The following is a 21,137-nucleotide window of genomic DNA, read 5'->3' on the forward strand; positions in this document are numbered from 1 at the left end:
ACACTACAGTGTCTTCCCTAATCAGTAATGTCACCTAACCTCCCTTATTTCCTTCCCTACCTTTTCTAAGCACTTTATATCCTTGACTATTAAGCATCCAGTTCTCAACAGTTTTAAGCCATATTTCTATTATTGCTACTACATCATATTCCCACTTGGCTATTTCTGCTTGTAACTCATCACCCTTATTTACCACACTTTGTGCATTTACATACATGCATTGTAAACTGTCTTTGTCAAATTTCTCACAGTCCTTCTTAGTCTGCTCCTTTCTATGGTACTATTCCCTTCTCTAGTACTGCGCAACACTCTCACTTTATGCACATTATTCCTCTTTTCTACTTCCGGATGCTGGTGCCCATCCCCCAAGTTAGTTTAAAGTCCTGCACCTGCTAAACTACACTAGTGCACCTCCCCGCAAGGACCTTAGTTTCATTAAACAGCCAAGTCGAACAACATCTCTAGGCATCTTAGAGTGATAGCTTAGCTCTTTCATCCTCTGATTCTAAACAAACCGCTGAATGGGGACATTCCCATTTGAAAAATGATGCTTCATCACAAAATTATCCACATATCTGAAGAAGACAATGCATGTCCTTAGTGCCCAGGTCAAGCTTGAGGTGTGCTTGAAGCTCTGTACCCTATCAAAATGGCAGTGTACTTCCACTTCTGCAACATTACCTTACCTGTGTTGAAACACCTTTATCACTTACACATTTAACTTCTCCAAAACTTTCTTCCATTGTCTCCCAATATCCACCCTACACATACCTCAATGAATCCATCATTACACTGCTTACATCCAATGTCACAATCCGCTTGCACATCAGACCAGCCCTTGCCATTTTCATAAGTTCTATGTTACCATCATGTAAAGTTCAAAACTTTTATCCTTAAATTTTCAAATCAATCTGTTGCTGCACATTATCTTTTCCCTGTAACCTGTACCAGGTTGATAACCCAGCCTGTACTTTTTGCTCTTTCAATTTGGGCAACTGTGCATCTCCTCATTGATCATTGATGATAGAGTTTTCAAACATTTCGACCCTACTGTCTGGAACACTCTTCCTCAAAATCCCTTTGCCTTGTTTCCATTCCCTGCACCTCATTAAAACCTATCTTTTTGACTACACTTTCAGTCATCTCTCTGAATTCTTGCAGTACTCAAAAGCTGTTGTTCTTCTGCAAGGTTCCTTGGGATATTGTTAATATAACAGGGACTATATAAATGCAAGTTGTGTGGCACATAGAACTATAGAACCATAGAAAAGTTACAGCACAGAAGGATCCCACCTTCCTGCACCCGGCCCATAGCCCTGCAGCTTACATCGCTTAAGGTGCAGATCCAGGTACTTTTTAAAAGAGTTTAGAGTTTCTGCCTCTACCACCAACTTGGGCAGCGAATTCCAGTCGCCCACTACCCTCTGCGTAAAAAAGTTCTTCCTCATGTACCCCCTACACCTTCTGCCATTTATCTTGAATCTATGTCCCCTGGTTCTAGAATTCTCCAACAAGGGAAACAATTTTATCCTGTCCACACTATCTATTCCCCTCATAATTTTATACACCTCAATCAAGTCACCTCTCAGCCTTCTTTGTTCCAAGAAAAATAACCCCAACCTATCCAATCTCTCCTCGTAGCTGCAATTTTCTAACCCGGGCAACATTCTTGTAAACCTCCTCTGCGCTCTCTCCAGAGCTATTACATCCTTCCTGTAATGTGGTGACCAGAACTGCACACAATACTCCAGTTGTGGCCTCACCAGTGTTTTATACAATTCCAACATTATATCCTTACTTTTATATTCTATACCTCTGCCAATGAAGGAGAGCATTCCATATGCTTTCTTTACAACCTTGTTTACCTGAACTGCTGCCTTCAGGGACCTGTGTACTTGTACACCAAGATCTCTCACTTCATCTACCCCTCTTAGTATATTCACATTTATTTTGTAATCCCTGTAACTGTTTAACCTCCCTAAATGTATGACCTCACACTTCTCTATGTTAAAATCCATCTGCCACTTTACCGCCCACTCCACCAACCCATCTATATCGTTTTGGAGATTACGGCTATCCTCTACACTATCCACTACTCAGCCAATCTTTGCGTCATCTGCACGTAGACTCACACGTGAAGAATGGGTACTTGGGGGAGTTACTGGAGGTGGCTGGCAGCCATCGAACTAAGCACACCAGCAAGTCACAGCCTTCAGAACAGGGAAATAGGCAATTCACAGTGGGAGAAAGAGGTTCTCAGCACAAATCTGTTTTAAAATAGAGTAATATTATTTAAATGGAGAACGACTGCAGAAGACTGCAGCACAGAGGGTTTTGGGGATCCTCATGCATGAATCCCAAAAAGCTAACATACAAGTTCAACAGGTAATAGGGAAGGCAAATGGAATGTTAGCCTTTATTTCAAAAGGAATGGAGTATAAAAATAGGGAAGTGTTGCCAAAACTATATAAGGCACTAGTTAGACCACACCTGGAATACTGTGAACAATTTTGGTCCCCTTATCTAAGGAAAGATATACTGGCATTGGTGGCAGTCCAGAGAAGGTTCACTAGGTTGATCCCGGGTAAGGAGGGATTTTCTTATGAGGAGAGGTTGAGTAGGCTGGGCCTCTACTCATTGGAGTTTAGAAGAATGAGAGGTGATCTTATTGAAACATATAAGATTCTTAAGGGGCTTGACAGGGTAGATGCTGAGAGGTTGTTTCCCCTTGTGGGAGAATCTAGAACCAGATGGCATAATCTCAGAGTAAGAGGATGCCCATTTAAAACAGAGATCAGGAGGAATTTCTTCTCTCAGAGGGTAGTGAATCTGTGGAATTCTTTACCGCAGAAGGCTGTAGAGGCTGGGTTGTTAAGTATCTTCAAGGCTGAGATAGACAGATTTTTAATCAGTAAGGAAATCAAGGGGTATGGGGACAAGGCAGGAAAGTGGAGTTGAGGATTATCAGATCAGCCATGATCTCAATGAATGGTGGAGCAGACTCGATGGGCCAAATGGCCTACTTCTGCTCCTACGTCTTATAGTTTGATATTGACAAGGTTAAGCAGATGTGTGTATGAGAGCACTGATGAGCTGCCCTCACAGCTCAACTGGTAAAGGCAGTGCATAAATGAAGCTGAACAGATCAGGAGGTCGCAGATTTAGTTTTCAGCTGAACAAGTTGATCTCACCAGGAAGCAGAAGACAGGCTTCTATTATCTTCAATGCCCCTGAGCAGGGAGGATGAGATTCAGTCAACACTCCAGCTCCTGATCACAATTCAATGACCATTGCAGGAAAGTACATGTGTGTATTTGGATGACAGACGAAATTAGAATTTGTTGGGATGATGCCCACTGCTGAATAGCTTATTAATACTCTCTTGTCTAAACTTACATATTAAGAATTTATTCTTGGATGAGATATTGGAGGAAGACAATTGGAATGACCATGGACTGCATTGCATCAAGAGCCATTGCCTTGACACTAGGTGTTTTGTAAAATAAAATACTGTGAGATAATAATTTAGGCATACTATCCTCTTTTTCCATATGATCTGTTTAAGTTTCAGAGAGCTGATTCCCCAATTCCTGGTGAAAAGCACTCAAAAGGAACACTGGTCACAGAATCAACAGCCTTCATTTGTTCATTTCTGTTTCATTAAATGATGGAAAACCAAGGTCTGTGGGCATACAATTTCCTGACCAGTGGTCCATGTGAGTGCTGCTTTTTACCAGGAGCACTAACTGGGTCATCAGCCCATAAACAGCTGCTTTAGATATATGCACTGCTTTATTTACTATTATTTACTAGAAAAGCTATTCAAAGCTCAACTCTTAAGAACAGAGCAAAACTACTTCAGCCTTTTGTTGAATTTTCTTTTGCCAACCTGTGATGGTTATACAGTGGAAATGGTAATCCAAATAGCTCAAAGATATTAATTCAATCAGGAAAAGGATTCTCAGCTCCAGAAACTAAGGATCAGGAAGGCAGTTGCATTAGAAAATGACATCAGGTTCGCAGTGATACCCAATGCAAAATTCCTGAAATTTTCTGCAGTGCACATACATCAAGCTGGGATTTCAACACCACCTGGCCCACAAAAGAAACTTGGCCTTGTGGTTTCTAAACACTGAGAAGATACATGGAATTGAATGCCATCACATAACAGGCTTGTTTACGATAAAACAAGGTACATATTGTGCAAACGCAGTGTAAAATGCACATTCTGCTGACTGTATTTAGCAATTAATTCCATTTCTAAAGATAAGATTTTAATTATTTAAAAAAAAAGAAAATCTGTCAGGATAATTTCTTCTCGAACGCCCAGTCAGGCTGATGCAGCTTTAGTGCTGGCCACTGTTGCTAGGCTACACTCAGTCGCTAGTAAAGGCCGGTCAGCTGAATTGTTCATAGCAAGTTTCTGTGGAATATATATAATTCTTCTTGGCACAAGGAAGTTATAAGTTACAAATAGGTTTGAATTATGCACACAAAAAGATTTATGGTCGTAATTTCTCCCTCTCCTGAAGATGTTGGCTAACCATGAATTGCCATACTGAAGCTGTTCAGCAAGCGAACCGCATGAAATTTGTCCTCTCTGTCATCAGGGCATGACCAGCACGCTGGGAATGCCCATCAGGTCCCAAGAGGTGTTAATCGTGAATACAACACTGTTTACAATACTGGTGCGAATCCTGGCACTACACCCACCATGAGTCTAGAAGGAGCAGGATTGGAGATCGGGAGGGTTAGGGAAGAGGGAGCTTGGTAGGGGTAAAGGAGGAAACCTGGAAGGATAGAGGAAAGATGATAATGGCGAACCACCAGCAACCCACACTTTTAATGTGGCAGTATTAAGCTTAATTCTACATTCAAGTTAGTGAAGGATTTTATTATTTACCTTTTCACTGTTAGTAAGTAGTCTCTTTAAAGATCATTGGTTTGGTGACTGTTCATCCGAGAAAATGGACTGCAGCATACTCGGCACCTGCTGTGGACTGTCACTCCAATATCAGAAATGGCCTTGAACTATATCTTAGGTTCCCAATTTGTTTAGCCAGGGGGACATCATCAGGCACTGGCAGCTGTCAGGTACTTCACCTGTTTTCTTTACTCCCCTTCTGCAGGTGTGAACCCCTTGCTAGATGCAGTTCCTCTGGTGCTGGTTGCCCTCCAATGCCTTGCTAAAGTGACTATTCTGCATTTTGTGTGAGTAGGTGAGTGTCAGGAAGGTGATTCATTTGTGAGGGGGCATCATCACAGAGCCCAATTCTGCCATCACCAGGCATCCAGACTCTCAAGACACCCAGCAAGAATAGTGATCAGGAACAGGAATCCACTCCTAATGCAGGGCTGCTGATGCCCAATTGTAATACTCCAGCTGCTGCTCCAATTGATAGCAGCTCATTCGGTACAGACTGGGAATAAAACCTGGGACATTCTTGTCTGTGCGAATTAGGGCCCGTGCCTTAAGGTGCATTCATCCAGTAAGCTGACGGAGTCACTGATTTCACAGTTCTGTTACAGTGAGGCATACCCTTGTCCTTGTTATCGCACTTCAGCATATTTGGCAAATAGTTCTAAAAATACACAGTTAGAAATTGAATATAAAAATATAATTTGTTTTGAATTGGATTTTCATGATTATTTAGGTGTTAATTTGGTTTATTAATTTAAACAAGAAAATCTTGTGAGCACAGTGACATTTTGAGTATGGTGCATTTCTTTCCCATTATTCAACATTTCTCAATTTTGTAATTTGTCAGTGACAAAAATTCATTGAAAATTATTTTTTGCTGACAGAACAATGAAAACCTGGCGTTCGTCCAGAGCAGCCATCCCATTTCTATTCACAAGTCAGTGAAATGTTATCCGCAAACTGACTCTTTTCATAAAGGTTTAAAGTTATTAACATTTAAATTTATTAATGTTTAATAAAAATTCATTCAATCTCTCAGGTAATCATTGTAGTGTCTCCTTGCCTTTTCTGTGATTAGAATATAAAATCATTCTTCAAGGCTGTGGAAATGAAGTCCCAAAGCAGATTTCTGCCCATAACCCCCAATATTGTTTCTGCATATATTTTATGAATTGTTTGACATCCTTCCCTATTGGATGTGTGATACCACTGAAACCTCACTTTACTAATACCATTATTTTGGAATCCTTGTTGTATTCTAAATTGAAAGTTACTGGGGGAGTGTGGGGGAGGGGAGAAGGCATGCAATTCAAAGTGAAGTCAAGTGTAGAAATGGGGCAGCAACAAAACTTTTTCGCGCCAAAGGCACAGATATTAGGAACTCTCTCCTTCAAGTGGTTGTGGCTGGTAGGACAATTAGAGCAATTGCCAGGCTGAGATGGATAGATTTTTGTTAGCTGCAGGTATCAAGGGACATGGAGCAAAGGTAGGAAAATGGAGTTGAGGTTCTCCACAGTCTAACTGAATAGTGGAGCAGGATTGAGGAGCTAAGTGGCGCTGTTTGTAATGTTACTATGCTACTAAGTTGCATAAACAGAAGATCAATATTAGTTACACATTTACCCTCCTTTACAGTGCTCTCAGCTGCCAGTTCATATGGTCAGAATAAACTTAATTTGGTTACATATTCTTGGCTGTATTCTTTCCCCTACTTCCCTCTGCTTTGGCAGGTAGGGCAAAAATAGTTGAATGAGAGGGACTCGATTGTAACATGGGATGTGGGTGTGGAGCCGCATGACCACAAACTGGGCTCTGTCTGGGGCAATTCAAAGTTCAGGAGTTCAAACTTTGGTAACAGTTTAGTTTTGACCAAATCAGCATGTGAATCCACTGTTCACTTGCAATAACCAAGACAAAATGGCCTTTTACATTACAAGTGCAGTCACAGGTGTATGCCAAATTTTGCTTGAATTTACTTTTTCAACTACACAGGTATTTCCCTGTGAATGGTGGCAAGAGGGAAGCACAAATCAGGGCTGGTTGTGATTTTTTGGCTTGCATGCATGTGTAGATTATTAGCATCATGAAATTTTGACTTATATACAATGTAGTAGAGCACATAGGAACACCCAACATCATGCAAAGAAGTTTGCTTGGACTTCTTTTAAAGCTTAGTTCACAAAAAAATGATAGCCAGGTCATGTGGGGTGGGCATAGCAGGAGGAATGGGCTTGAAGTCTGGGTGCCTTAGATAAATAGGTTTGTTTGTAATGATGTAGCCACCATAGTACATTCACTAGTCCCATTAAAAGTGGCAGCAGCTAGGAAAAGCTAATGAAAAATGAGTTGTCCTTGGCTTTGCTCGGAACTAAAATAGTCACATTCAGATAAGCAAATTGGAAATTCTGTCCATTCTGAGATCCAATGTGATAATTGACTAAACTTGTTCTGCTTCTGCTACTGACTTGTATCACAGAGCTTCACTACTTTGGTTTCCATATGCTGTGCAGTAGTACACAGACAGTTTTTGAATGAAAACATTTAAGCTCATTTGGAGGCACTGTAGAAGGTGCTGGAAAGATTCACAAGAATCATACCAAAACTATGAGGATATACTTTTCAGGAAAGACTGAACAATGTGGGGTTGTTTAATCCAGAAAACAGAAGGCTGAGGGATGATCAAATAGTGGACTTTAAAATTATGGACAGGTTTGATTGGGTAAATGTAGAGAAGATGTTTCCACTTGCGGGGGAGACCTAAACAACTCGGATGAGCGTGGGTTAGGACAAAAAGGCTTGAATTTTTTTGTGACAAGGAATCATGTACACATTATAGCACAAAGTGGCAAAGTCACTGCAGCATGGGGGAGGGGGGGCAGAAAATTTTAACACTTATGTAGTGAAATGCAAATGCTTCTCAGCTACTTCAAATGGGTGGAATTATTACACTTCAAGTGGTTGGAAGCATTAATTTTCCCTTTGTTTACCTTTTATTGTCATCAAGAATAGGCCAATGCATTTGTATCAAATCACCAAAGTGACCTCAGCATTTCAGGATTCAGTGCAGTTAGGTAATACAAGATGAAGGCCATACTAACACAGTACATGTTATCCCTAATTTAGCACTCATGTATTCTTAAAAAATGCCATACAAAAATCAGTTTCCCATAAGAAAACATAAGGGAGGGTTACGTTCTGACCTGTAATTTTTACATTAAAAACCGAATGGCTGCCTTGAACTTAGCTGACCCAAAAAATCCTCTTACTAGTCCTTACTAACCCTCATTAAATTTACTAATGCTTGATAACTTACTTACTTTTAATAATTGACCCTCCTACTTGCACTTCCCTCTCCCAACCCTCCTGTTCACACTTCCCTCTCCAAATCCTCCCACTCGCTGGTTCTCTCTCCCGACTCTCTAGATCGTGTTTTCCTCTCCTGACCCTCCTCTTGCACTTCCATCTCCCAATCCTCCCGTATGCCACTTCCCTCCCCCGACCCTGCCGCTCGCCGCTTCCCTCTCCTGACTCTCAGCTCTTATTTCCTGCTCCTGGTCACCCTGCTCGATGCTTCCCCCTCCCGGTCATCCTGCTCGACACTTCCCTCTCCCGGTCATCCTGCTCAGCGCTTCCTTCTCCCGGCCCTTCTGCTCAGTGCTTCCCTCTCCCGGCCCTCCCACTGGCTGCTGCCCTCTCCTGACCCCCCTGCCCTCCCTTTCGCTGCTATCCTCTCCTAACTCTCCCACTCGCCGCCACCTCCCTCCCCTGACTCTCAGCTCTTAGTTCCCCCTCCTGCTAAACGTTTCCCTCTCCCGATCATCCTGCTCGCCGCTTCCCTCTCCCAAACCTCCTGCTTACCATATCCATCACCCGACCCTCCCACTGGCTGCTTTCCTCTCCTGGCCTCCTGCTCGACACTCATCTCGCCCAATCCTCCTGCTCACCGCATCCCTCTCCCGAGATCCTGCTCGCTGCTTCCCTCTCCCGGCCCTCCTGCTCAACGCTTTTCTCTCCCAATCCTCCCCTCGCTGCTTCCCTCTCCCAATCCTGCCACTCGCCACTTCCCTCTCCTGACTCTGAGCTCCTACTTCCCTCTCCCGGCCCTCCTGCTCGATGCTTCCCTCTCCTGGTCATCCTGCTCAACGCTTTCCTCTCCCAAAACCCCTGCTCGATGCTTCCCTCTCCCAACCCTCCCATTGGCTGCTTCCCTCTGCCAATCCTCCTCTTGCTGCTTCTCTCTCCCGATCCTGCCGTTCGCCGCTTCCCTCTCCTGACTCTGAGCTCTTACTTCCCTCTCCCAGCCCGCCTGCTCAACAATTCCCTCTCCCGATCCTCCTGTTCACCACTTCCCTCTCCCTACCCCCCTGCCCTTCCACTCACTGCTACCCTCTCCCAACTCTTCCACTCACCACTTCCCTCTCCTGACTCTCCAACTCATGCTTCCCTCTCCCAACCCTTCTGCTTGCTATTTCCCTCTCACAACCTTCCCGCTTGTCGCTTCCTCCTCATCCACAGGCGGGATGAGGTTTCCGACGCTTACTGAAAAAAACAATAAAAAATTTTTATCATCCTTTTTCAGATGTCCCTCTTCATGTGACTGATTCACATGTGGGGACATGTTTATCTCAAATGTGAAATCTTTATTTTTCAGGTTAAAAATCTGTCAGCTCCCCAAGGCAGCTCTGTGCCTTCAGGGAGTTAGTGCATGCTCCCCCGCGCATGCACACACTTCAGCACTTGCATTCCTCCTGCCCCCACCCCGGCAACACTGAGGCTCTTAGTGCGCCTTTCACACTGGCCGACCGTTAATTGGCCAGCCAGCGTGAAATCACAGTCGGAGCCCAATCGCGGGTGGCGGTCGGTCTTGCGGCTGTTGCCAGGCCCGGCCGCCACGTCCACTCACCCGCCCGCCGAGGAGAAAATCCTTCCCCCCTGTTTCCAGTGACTGAGGGGATTGAAAGCACCAGGGTCTAGATAGAAATTAACTGTAAGAGATCGAGGTTTTAGAGAGCATTTCCTCAGAGGTTTGAGAGTTTATGGAATGTGTGGCTGAATTACTGATGAAAGCAGCAGCCATGGTTGCAAAATCTGCTCCATAGCACCAGCTGAGGTGAAAAATGGGTTCCCGCCGTGGTCCACACTGATCGCCATGTTGCTGAGCACAATGCGTGAGCATTCTGTGCATGTGTAGCAAGTATGTAGAGTGGGAAAATTGTGAAGTTTGTCAGCGTTGACTGCTGATTTGACGCCTGACCTGCTAGTTTGGACTTTAGATAATGTCCACTCTTAAACACGGGCATTCAGCTGCATGAGGGACCATCCCCACTCCCTCACCACCAGTGCTATTTAAAGGCATCATCATGCCATTTTCAGCTGAGTTGCTTTTCCCCAACTGCTTGCTGTTCCAGAGTTAATGGTCAAGTCAGCAGGGAATGCTGCTGCAAGTTGTAGAGGTGTTGTGTGCTTCTGAAAAGCCTCTGAGTACATCACTTACTCTCAGTCATTGGGGCTATACTTACATTTCTCCTTGGGTTGCAGCATCAGAGTAAGATGGAATAGAGGCAAGAGTGAAGATAAGCTGCTTGCAGAGGTAGAAACGAGAGAGCTCTCAACAGGACTGTACCAGATACTTCAGAGAGTACTTGCACCTAAACCAGGAGCAGTATGTCCAGACACTACTTCATCAAGTAGGTGGCCACAGAACTGTACCACCTCTTCAAATTGGACATACACCTCAGACCAGTGTAAGAGCAGCACTGCCAACGGCTGCCAAGATGACTGTGGCCCTTCATTTTTAAGCCAGTGGATTCTTCTAGGTTGGAACTGGTTACATTGCCAACATTTCAGTTTACTGTGTATCACTGTAGCTGAGATGCTACACAGGCTCTGTACGCCAGAAGAAAGGACTTCATTTTCATCTTGCTAAATAGAAAGAAGCAGGAGGAGTGCACATGTGGCTTTGCCAGGATAGCGGGCTTCCCCATTCTGTAAGGTGCCATAAACTACACACGTAGATTTGCGGGAATCACATTTCAATGGTGAGATATAGCATAACTGTAAAGTTTGCCACTTACTTAATGTACAGTTTGCATGCAACCACACCCAGCATATTATGCTGATGAATGCCTGCTATCCTTGCAGCAAACATGATGCATTTATCTTATGTCAGTCTGCTTGCCAGCAATCTTCTAGTCACCGCGTCGAAACTAAAGGTAGTTGCTCAGTAATGAGGGCTGTCTGCATTATAGCTGGCTTGACTCCCCTCTGCAAGCCCAACACATGTGAGCAACACTGTTACAATAAGAGCCACGCTGCAAGGAAAAATGTAAATGAGATGCTGAAGCAAAGGTTCCACTACATGAATCATTCAGGAGGAGTACTCCAGTTCTCGATGCAGCATGATGGTCTGTTACATCCTCCACAACTTGGACATCATTACGGAACAGCCCTTTCCATCATGGCTTCTTGCACCACCCCAAGTCTAAGGAAGACTGGAAAATTATGGCCAGTGCCTCCGCGAATTCCACTCTCACTTCCTTCATAATCTTGAATGCATCTCATCCAGTCCTGATGCCTTATCTGCTTTAAGTATAGACATGTTATCCAATATCTCCTTCTTATCAATTTTAATTCTAGTGCCTAAATACCTCTTCCTTTACTGTAACCTTAGTGCATTTTCTTCCTTGGTAAAGACAGATGTAGAGTATTCATTCAAGACCTCAGCTACGCCCTCTTTCTCCATGTGTAAAGGTCCCTTTTGGTTCCATAATTGGCCGCATTCCTCCTTCTACCACCCTTTTACTATTCATATGCCTATAGAAGACTTTGGCGTTCCCTCTTATGTTAGTTGCCAGTCTCTTTTCACACTCTCTCAGCTTCCCTTATAAGCCTTATCATTTATAATTCAGCCTAGCTCTCCGTTGAATTATCCACCTGACGTTAGTCATAAGCACACTTTTTCTTCATTTTAATCTCTTTTATTATCCTGGAAGCTCTGAATCTGTTTGCCCTACCTTCTCTTTTTGTGGGAATATAGCTTGACTGTGCCCGAACTCTCTCTTCTTTGAAGGTGGCCCATTGTTCATGTCCCGTCTTCCCTACTAACCTTTGATTCAATTTATCTGGCCCAGATCCATTCTTACCCCATTGAAGTTGGCTTACCTCTAGTTAATTAATCTTATTCTGAATTGTTCTTTGTCCTTTTCCACAACCAACCTAAACCTCATGATACAATGATCGATGTCCCCTAAATGTTCTCCTATTGATGTTTGATCCACTTGCTCCACTTTATTTATATCCACAACAAGAACCAGTTCTTTCCTTTCTCATTGGACTGGAAACTTACTGCTGCAAAAATTTTTCCTGAGCCAGGTCTCATAACCACATCATGGCCTGAATTATTCAGGTGGCGGCCGGGCTTGGCGGAAGCGGGCGGAGGCGGTCGCGGAACCGATCACCGCTCGTGATCAGCTCCGCGCCACCATTTTATGCAGGAGGGCCAATTAAGGCCCGCCCAGTGTAGGACGTGAGCAGTATCACTCAGCGCTACCTGTGCAGGTGGGAGAGGAGGGAGAGTTGGGGCCAGCGCTCTTTCATGTACATGCGCGCGAAAGAGCGCTTCAATCTCTGCCTCAGGGAGATTGAAGGGCTTTTGAAATTATTAAATAAAAGGTTTAAAAACTTATTTAAACACGTCCCCCTGTGTGATAGGAAATGTTTTTATATTTATGAAGAAAATATTATTCATTTAATAAAAGCTTTAGGAAACCTCATCCCACTCGTGGATGAGGTTTCCTAAAAAACGCGGCCCTTTTCGCCTGCCCGCCAACCTTAAGGTTGGATGGGCAGCGTTTACAATAACCTTAATTAATTCCTTAATAGCCTTAATTAACTGACTCTGGAGTGTGCCCGCTGAACGAAGCATTGCAACTCAGCACGATGACATCGGGACACACGCCCAACCTCATCGTCCGTCATTTTACATGTCGACGTGTCAGGCCAGCCCCCGCACGCCAACTGAAAAATCCTGCCCCACGTTTCCACATGGCAATCTGCACCTGTAATTCACTAATCTCATTCACCACATCATATGCATTCACATACATGCACAGTAATCCTGATTCAGACTTTATTACTTCCTCCCTTACTCTGACCCCACCTCAGTCTCACTTCCCAGGAATGTAAAGCCCTCCCTTCTGCACCCTCTTTCCAGCCACGGACTCAACTGTTCTATTCTCCTATTTCTATACTCACTTGTGTGTGACGCCGGGAGTAATCTAAGATTGCTACTTTTGAAGTCCTGCTTGCTAATTTCCTACCTAGCTCCCTAAATTTTGACTACAGGACCACATCTCTCTTTCTGCCTATGTCATTTGTACCGATGTGGACTAGGACTGCAGGCAGTTCACCCTCCTCCATCAGTGTGCTCTGCAGCTGCTCAGTGACATAATTGATCCTGGCACTAAGGACGCGCCACCTTGGATCATAGGGTTTTAGAGCATTATTTGCTCAAATATTTCAATCAAAATGGCACTAAAACATAATTTCTATATTCTGAAGGTCGCTTTGAGTTTTCATGAGATAAGTGCACTTTATCTGAAGATTCTGAGGAAATGGTTAACTACCCTCAGAAAGGGTAAGGCTACAAATAAACAATTGAAGAATTTATTCGCATTCTCTTACATCAACTCTGACTGCAGTCTGCTGCCATGATATCATGAGAATTGATCCCCACTATTTCCCATAGGAGATCATAAGGTGATTGCATTGAGTCCAGGTCATGTGTGCTTTTCAACAGGATTAGCACTAAATAGCATTACTTTCACAATGATGCCATCTTGCAAAAGTCGCATGCTACTGCATTTTGACACAATTTACAAAGCTGTATGCTTCCCTGTAATCCAGTTCTGGATGAGACAAAATTTATTCTAATTAATCAATGGAATGACCCAAACCGTTGCCTTCAGCTTCCATCACATTCCCTCGGCACCAATTCCAGTCCCCTCCATGGCACCATCTGAGGCTGAATCAAATTGTTCACATCCTTGGCATCCTAACTGACCCTGAGCTGATTTTCATCCATGTGCCTTGGATGTTTTACTGTATTAAAGGTTTTATGTAAATGCAAGTTGTTATTTTTAAGAGAGCAAAAAAAAAATTGCTAAAGACATTTCCATGGAAAGGTACACCCTGGGATTTTGCCACTACATAATGTACTTTAAAACTAGAGTAGAGGGCCCAGGAAGCATTTACAATAAGGCAGGAGGCAGATCTGTGTTTCTGTGCATTGCAGCCCAATCTCCACCACTCCCCGAATCACAACAGCCTCTATTTATAAGATAAAGTCATTTTGCACTCAAATACGCAAGTACAGTCAATCACAAGTCAGGGGAGGTTCAATTTGTCAAAAAAAAGCATGCTTATATTGGAAATTCTTGTCAGAAAGTCACCTTTCCACAATTACTAATTGATCCCAGAGCCAACACACAGGGACAAATTGCTTCTAAACCACATGCTTTTAAATGGAAGAAGCTATAAAGCATGGCAGGGTAACTTTCTAAAAACTACAAGCAAAATCTATTAGACAAAAAGCAGTTAGATATCTCACTCTGATGACCTTAGTTTACTTCCGATCACAGTCTTTGCACTGTAATAAAAAAAAACACTTGCTTAGAAGAATGGTATGCTGTTATTAGTAAATAAGCCCCATTGAAAAGGTATGTGCCTATTTAGCTCTTAATGTGAGCAGCCTGAATTCCCAGGGCCTCTCTATTGGTTATCCTTTAACATATGTGCCTCCATAATTTACTAAAGCAATCTGAATAGATTTGCCCTATTTCTCTCTCTTACTGGCACTTTGGATAAAGCATCAGTATGTTCTCATTTATTGCATTTGGTCAAATACAATACCATAGAAATAAAATTAAGTGAATTCAGTGTAATAGGTGTAAACTTTATATGTCTAAGTTGAAGATGTTTCATGAATCCTACTTCTTTGCAGGCGGACCTGGTGAAATTGGGCTTCTTGGATGCTGGCATTAATGAATTTGGCAAGTTTAATTTGGGGTTGCCAGTTGCTTCAATGAGACCAAAGCAGCAGGCTCCATAGCACGTGACCAGACAAACAGAAATGCAGCTTCAGTCATGACAGTGTTTTGGTATCCAGTTTTAAAAGCTGTTATTACAATGAGTTAAGTGCCTCACTTTGGGAACTGGTGGCACTTAAACCAATTTAATAATAGTTGAAGATTTTTTCAAACAGTGTGGAAAAAGGGGAAAAGAAAAAGTACATCAATACCAGTAGTGTTTAGGTATGAGATGGTATGCTGGGGAAAAGGAACAAGGCTGAAAATCTTACTGAGCGGTAAGTTGCAGTGTGTATGTGTGGGTCCTTGTCTACCTGCAACAAGCTTGTCTGAGTCTCTTGGTAGTCTAGATACAGGCCTGAATTTTTGCGGGATGGAAAGGGTCTCTGGCTTAGCCAAAATGGTACCGCAGCTCTGATTCTTGAAATCCGGCTCCTGAACTCAGCACCCACCATTTTCACCAGAGGGGGAACAGGGGCGGATTGTACTTTGCACATCCGTGGTGCACAAAGACAGCTGTACACTGTAAAGTGCAGCTGCCTTCAACAGATGCAATTTTTGTTAGTGGTATGTCCAAAACATGACTCGTGGGCTTTATACCTTTGAGGAAAAGGTATAAAGCTGTTGGAGTTATTTGTAAAGGTAGGGTATCCTTTTGGATAAGTCCAGGTACTCCATTAGGAAATGTAAGAGTAGACATGAATGGGTGTAAAAGCTGGATAAGCTCTATGGAACTGTCAAGCTGTTGAGGCATTTAAATCTCCTGGCCTTTAAATTAAAAAACAGTCTGCAGTTTAAAAAAAATCAATGCTTGCAATTGTACTCCGTCAGTTGACATATGTGTGAGGACTTTCGTTATAGGTTTTGTGCTGCATGACTGATTCCACAATGTATCATTATCACAGTAGGGTGCCTGTCAGTTCACAGTTTGATTGACAACTCCAAGTGGTAATAAAGTGTGGCTATGAATACAAATGTTTGTTTTATGAGAGATTAAGTACTTGAATGAAATGTTTGCTTTAATAAGGGATTAAGTAATTGAAGGGATTTAAATGTATTGAATCATCTTTTATGAGAGTGTTTTTGTTAAATAAAGTATGTAACAGACACATAGAAATTTATTTTATTTCATCTAACCATGGCTTCTGAGGCCTGCTCATGGTGGATACTGGATGAGTTGGCATGGAAGGTGGAAGAGAAAAGGGTGGTATGTGAAGGGGGCATGTGTTGGTATGGGTCAGCACTAAATTAGCATAATGGGATTAAAGGGCCAAGGAGTGGGTAGAGAGGCACAGGCTGGCATAGGGGCCATGAAGATTCATTGTGGGGTAGATAGAGGGGCATAGGCTGGCATGGAGGGTATGAGGGGCCATGGGGCATTGGTCGGGGGCATGAGTTGGCATGGATGAGCATGGGGCGTATGTGGGAGGGTGAGGGGCTGGGCTGCTTTTTTATTACAAGTCCTGGAGCACCAAGGCTGACCTTTCACAGCCTGCAAAAGGTCCAACTCTGTGCCTGGCAGTCCCTGTGGCTGCCTCCGAACTCTTTCTGGGGGCACAGGCCCGACTCCCATTAACACCTGCCCTCACCCCCACCGGAACCAAAATTAGAACATCCACAGCACTTTCTCCCAAGCCAGGTTTGTGGAGTCGGGTATTTCCCCAATTCTACACTCTCAACTTGAAAGCGAAAATTCAGCCCACAGTGTGTGTGTCTGGTTCTCTGGATGCAATGTGTTTGTGTCTGGGTCGGTAGCTGTCTAGATGCAGTATGTCTGAGTCTCTAGCTGTTTAGATGCAGTATATATCTGGTTCTCTAGCTGTTTATAGATGCAGTGTGTGCCTGGTCCTCTAGCTGCTTAGATGCAGTGTGTGAGACTGGATCACTGGCTGTTTAGATGCAGCTTGTGCGCCTGGGTCTCTGCTGGTCGGGATGCAGTGTGTGTGTCTTGAGTTTCTGATTGTGTAGATGCAGTGTGTGTCTGGTTGTCTAGATGCAGTGTGTGTGATTGAGTCCAGCTGTTGGATGCAGTGTGTGTGTCCGAGTCTCTGGCTATTTAGATGCAGTGTGTGTGTCTGGTTCTCTCGCTATCTAAATGCAGTGTGTGTGATTGAATCTCTGCCTGTTTGGATACAGTGTGTGTGACTGAGTCTCTGGCTGTCTACATATGGTGTGTGTGACTGGTTCTCTCACTGTCTAGATACAGTGTGTGACTAAGTCCCTGCCTGTTTAGATTCAGTGTGTGTGTGTCTGGTTCTCTTGCTATCTAGATACAGTGCATGTGACTGAGTATCTGGTTGTCTTGATACAGTGTGTGTGACTGAACCTCTGCCTGTCTAGATACAGTGTGTCACTACCAGTTATCCTACTTTTCTCTTGCAGCTGTTTTGTTCAGGATCAGGAAGTCCTTGGTCCATGACCTTATCCCAGCAGCAATCCATACACATGAACAATTGAGCCTATGAGTCTGGCCCTGGGACAAGGGATATTAATTTATCCTTACGAAGGTTGGAAGATAGATAAAGATTACATCATGTCGAATCAGAACTAAAACAGTGTAATTGTACAGCCATACCCTCATTTAAAGTAGTCCCGAATAGAGTAGTTTTGTTACTAAGAAGTTAAAAAATTAATGCCCAATTATTTGCTTTAAGTACTACCTACTCCAATTATAAAGTAGTTGGGAACCGCATATAAAAGTTTTTTTTTTAAACTGTCTGCATAGTTACTGACTGGGTGAATCACCGAAAGGGCTGTTTCCCCATTCTCTAGAACTTTCAGCATAGGTTTTCATCTCCTCACTTCCCCACTATGGAACATATTGTCAGCTAAGGTTTTGGCCTGCGACCAGGAGGAACATTAGTACAGGCAACCTGGCCATTTTAAGGGATGAAACAAATTAAGATGAGTGAAAAATGGGAAATTGATCTTGCAAAAATATGCTGACTATTTCTTGAGGATGTATGTCGTAGTTTTATTTTAGAGCAATCAGGAAGAACAAGTTCTCTTTTGTTCTTTACCATATCATTGAGAATGTAGAAGATTTATTTACATTGTGTTTTCTTTACTTCAAGCTTATGTCATGTATGGGTGCCGAAAATCTTGGGTTGGGAATGTATCTCCTGATATTTCATACATTTAAATGGGAAAACTTGCTTTAACATTAATATTTTTGATGTAAGTAGTGGTTTGCAGGAACATATCTACTAGTTAAAATGGGATATTCTTGTATAAAGTGAATTTCCTTCCTCTGTCAATTCGTAAAGCCACAATTTATGAAATTGACATTCGGAAGACCTGAAATCCAGTTTCTATAGTCGCCTTTATGTTACTCCAATGCCTGTGCCAGTCAAGGTTCAATACATCCAGCAGTTGGGAAGATCCGATACAAATGCATCTTTTGCACTGCAGTCAGATGTACAATACCTGTAAGTTAGGAACCTGCGTCACTGACACAGGTTTTAGTGCAAGATAAAAGCAATATTTCAGCCCATCTGTAACACCATTCCTATTTCTAGGAGCTTTCAGTTTTTAAGCTAATCAAGACCACTTTACACCCTTTTGATGAGAATGGACAGTTTTAAAAGTAGTACTTACTTGATATAGTAGGGCACTTTGTTGGGAGATATTGCCCGCTCCCAAGGACCCTGGACAGAAGCTGGACAAGGAACCAAAGAGAAAAAGGTTAAGCCCAGAGTAAATGAGAAGAATACGTTAATCATTAAAATGACTATTTTTACACTCAGCTCAGCAGGTCTCCATCTGTTTGCTCAGCTGCCCATGAAGAAGGGAAGGATTAACCTAGCAGACTGAGAAATTTTTCTATAACCTGTTTGAAATTGAACCCTTTCATCCACAAAAATAATGGTGGAGCACATGGGTTACAAACCTGGAGAGTCGATAATTACAGTGTGCATTGCTTTTAATGCCATCATCACATTTTACACCAAAAAACAAACAGTAAAAACATGTTTAATAAATCATCAATGAGATTGCCTAGAAATGTTCCATTGCTCTGATTACAATTATAATATCAGTGTGATGCAAAATATCCAAAAATAAACTTTCTGTAAAATATTGTGAATAAAACAATTAAAAAAAAAAATACAGTGCATAGCTCTTGTTTAACTAGGTCCCTATTCTGACAGAAAGTGCAGTGAGTTATAAGTGAATAAAATATTCAAGTGTTATATCAAAATTTTTGGAGGTCATCATTTGAACACACCTGCTCTGCACTTAATTGTCAACTATGGCTCAGTGGTAGTATGCTCATCTCTGAGCCAAAAAGTGTGGGTTTCTGCTCCATTCTAGAGACTTGAGCACTGAGGGAGTGTTGAACTGTTGGAGGTGCCATCTTTCAAATGAAACTTTAACTGAAACCATGTCTGGCCTCTCAGGTCTCAGGTAAAAGTACTCCTATTTCAATGATTTCTTGGTTATTAATCAAGATCTTAAACTGATGAACTTTTTGCTCTTATCTTAAACTGATGAACTGGTCATTATTACATTGCTATTTGTGGGTCCGTGCTGTGTGCCCCACTTTACAACAGTTACTTCAAAATTGCCTAATTGTCTGTAAAGCTCTTTGTGAGATTGTGAAGAGTACAAGTATGAACCCAGTGGCTCACTGTGTATCAGTTGTTCCAGTGTGCAGGTCAGTAAGATCCCAGTTTGAACTCCAATTTCATCCAGAACAGCAGCCATGGTATCCGTGAGTTTGAGTTTTGCGAAGTTTTAATACTGGCCAAAATAAACTAGCAAAATTTACTATAGTTTGTCATAAGGAAAACATTCTTAAAACCGGAATTACTTGCTCCACATCTAATTGGAGCCTTTAAGGGAAGAGTGCCAAGTGGAAGTTTAAACAGGGTAGATGGTGTTGAGAGACAGGCATAGAACTACTCTCCCAAAACTGACACTGAAGTTATTGAGTACCTAACAAAGTTGGTAAAAGTGTTTTCCATAATGTGGACCTTACTATTTCTACTGCAAATGGATGGAAAAGTAATTTTGAATAAGATTGTACTTCTCCACCAAGAAAGGAGGCCACATGAATATCAATAAATTGTATAATGGCACCAGCAGGCCGACTAAAACCTACGGCAATGTTCATGAAGTTGCTAGAGCAACCTCTACAGGAAGGAAAGTGGTCCAGAGAATGATCTATTGGCATCATTATAGTGCACCATGAATATTCACTAACTTGCTTCCTGTCTTGTTTACTGATGATAAATAATGCAGAGTTAATGAAATCCCTATACGTACATGATTTTAATTTTTAAAAGGAAAACTGTATGGTCAGTCTATAAGAACATTTATAAACTTTATTATAAGCTCCAATCAGCACCAGAGCCAGACTGCCTTCTAGTATCTTACAGTTCTACTGATGGAGAAACTGTTCTTTATAAAGCAGGAGTGATGCCATAGCTGTTTAAAAAAAACTGTACATACTCTTCTAAGGCACAGTTCACAAATGGTTAGGGCAGATACCTGCAGCCTAGTAAGTGCAAACCTCTCTAATGGTCGATACAGTCATGTGATGTTTAGCTTACTGACTACCAGGGAATGTTGCTACATGATGAAAAGAAATGAAAGACTTGCATTTTTATTGTGCCTTTCACAACCTCAGGATGCTCCAAAACGCTTTACAGACAATTAAATATAATGATGCTAATACAGTTATAATTTATGCTGATATCATGTGTGGCACATTTGAAGAATTTTAAAACCTTCAGTGGTACAAGCACTGCTTCAATGCATTGCCCCTCATACCAGCATTACCATCACTGGCTGCTTGGTAAAGTAAATGTATTATAAGCTGTCTTGAGAGCTCTAATCAGAAAGCACTCTGTTCTGACAGATGACAATGTCTGACCCATAAACATTAGGCATCCATCGACCGTCTTTTCTATTTATTCAAACCTTATGTGAGGAATCATTACAATGAGGAACAAATCCTTTATTTGAAGGATAAATGTTAAAGTCCTGAATTTAATCCCCTGCCCCTGATAATAACTGAGTTTATGAGGTGTTAAAGTGCTTACAATGGCCTTCTCACCTGACCTTCATACCATCTGCTATTTTAGCAGGTGTGTTTTGGCCAACCAGTGAGGCCCAAGCACAGGTAGATA

At 42.4% G+C, this 21,137-nt stretch overlaps 1 protein-coding gene across 6 annotated transcripts in view; it reads right to left on the minus strand.

Moving 5' to 3' along the window:
- Window positions 1-21,137, minus strand: part of dmd (dystrophin) — a 1,945,510-nt gene that overhangs the window by 129,607 nt on the left and 1,794,766 nt on the right. For 3 of the 6 annotated variants that reach the window (XM_078559852.1, XM_078559858.1, XM_078559855.1), the window contains exons 61-62: window positions 18,604-18,664; window positions 14,529-14,567 (exon numbers count right to left, since the gene is read on the minus strand). In XM_078559852.1, the coding sequence (XP_078415978.1) occupies window positions 14,529-14,567; window positions 18,604-18,664 (100 nt within the window). The remainder of the gene's footprint in view (window positions 1-14,528; window positions 14,568-18,603; window positions 18,665-21,137) is intronic. The other 3 variants (XM_078559853.1, XM_078559856.1, XM_078559857.1) reach the window with 2 other exon arrangements.

The sequence above is a fragment of the Cetorhinus maximus genome, chromosome 16 (assembly GCF_964194155.1).
Source record: "Cetorhinus maximus chromosome 16, sCetMax3.hap1.1, whole genome shotgun sequence".
In the NCBI taxonomy this organism is placed as follows: Eukaryota; Metazoa; Chordata; class Chondrichthyes; order Lamniformes; family Cetorhinidae; genus Cetorhinus; species Cetorhinus maximus.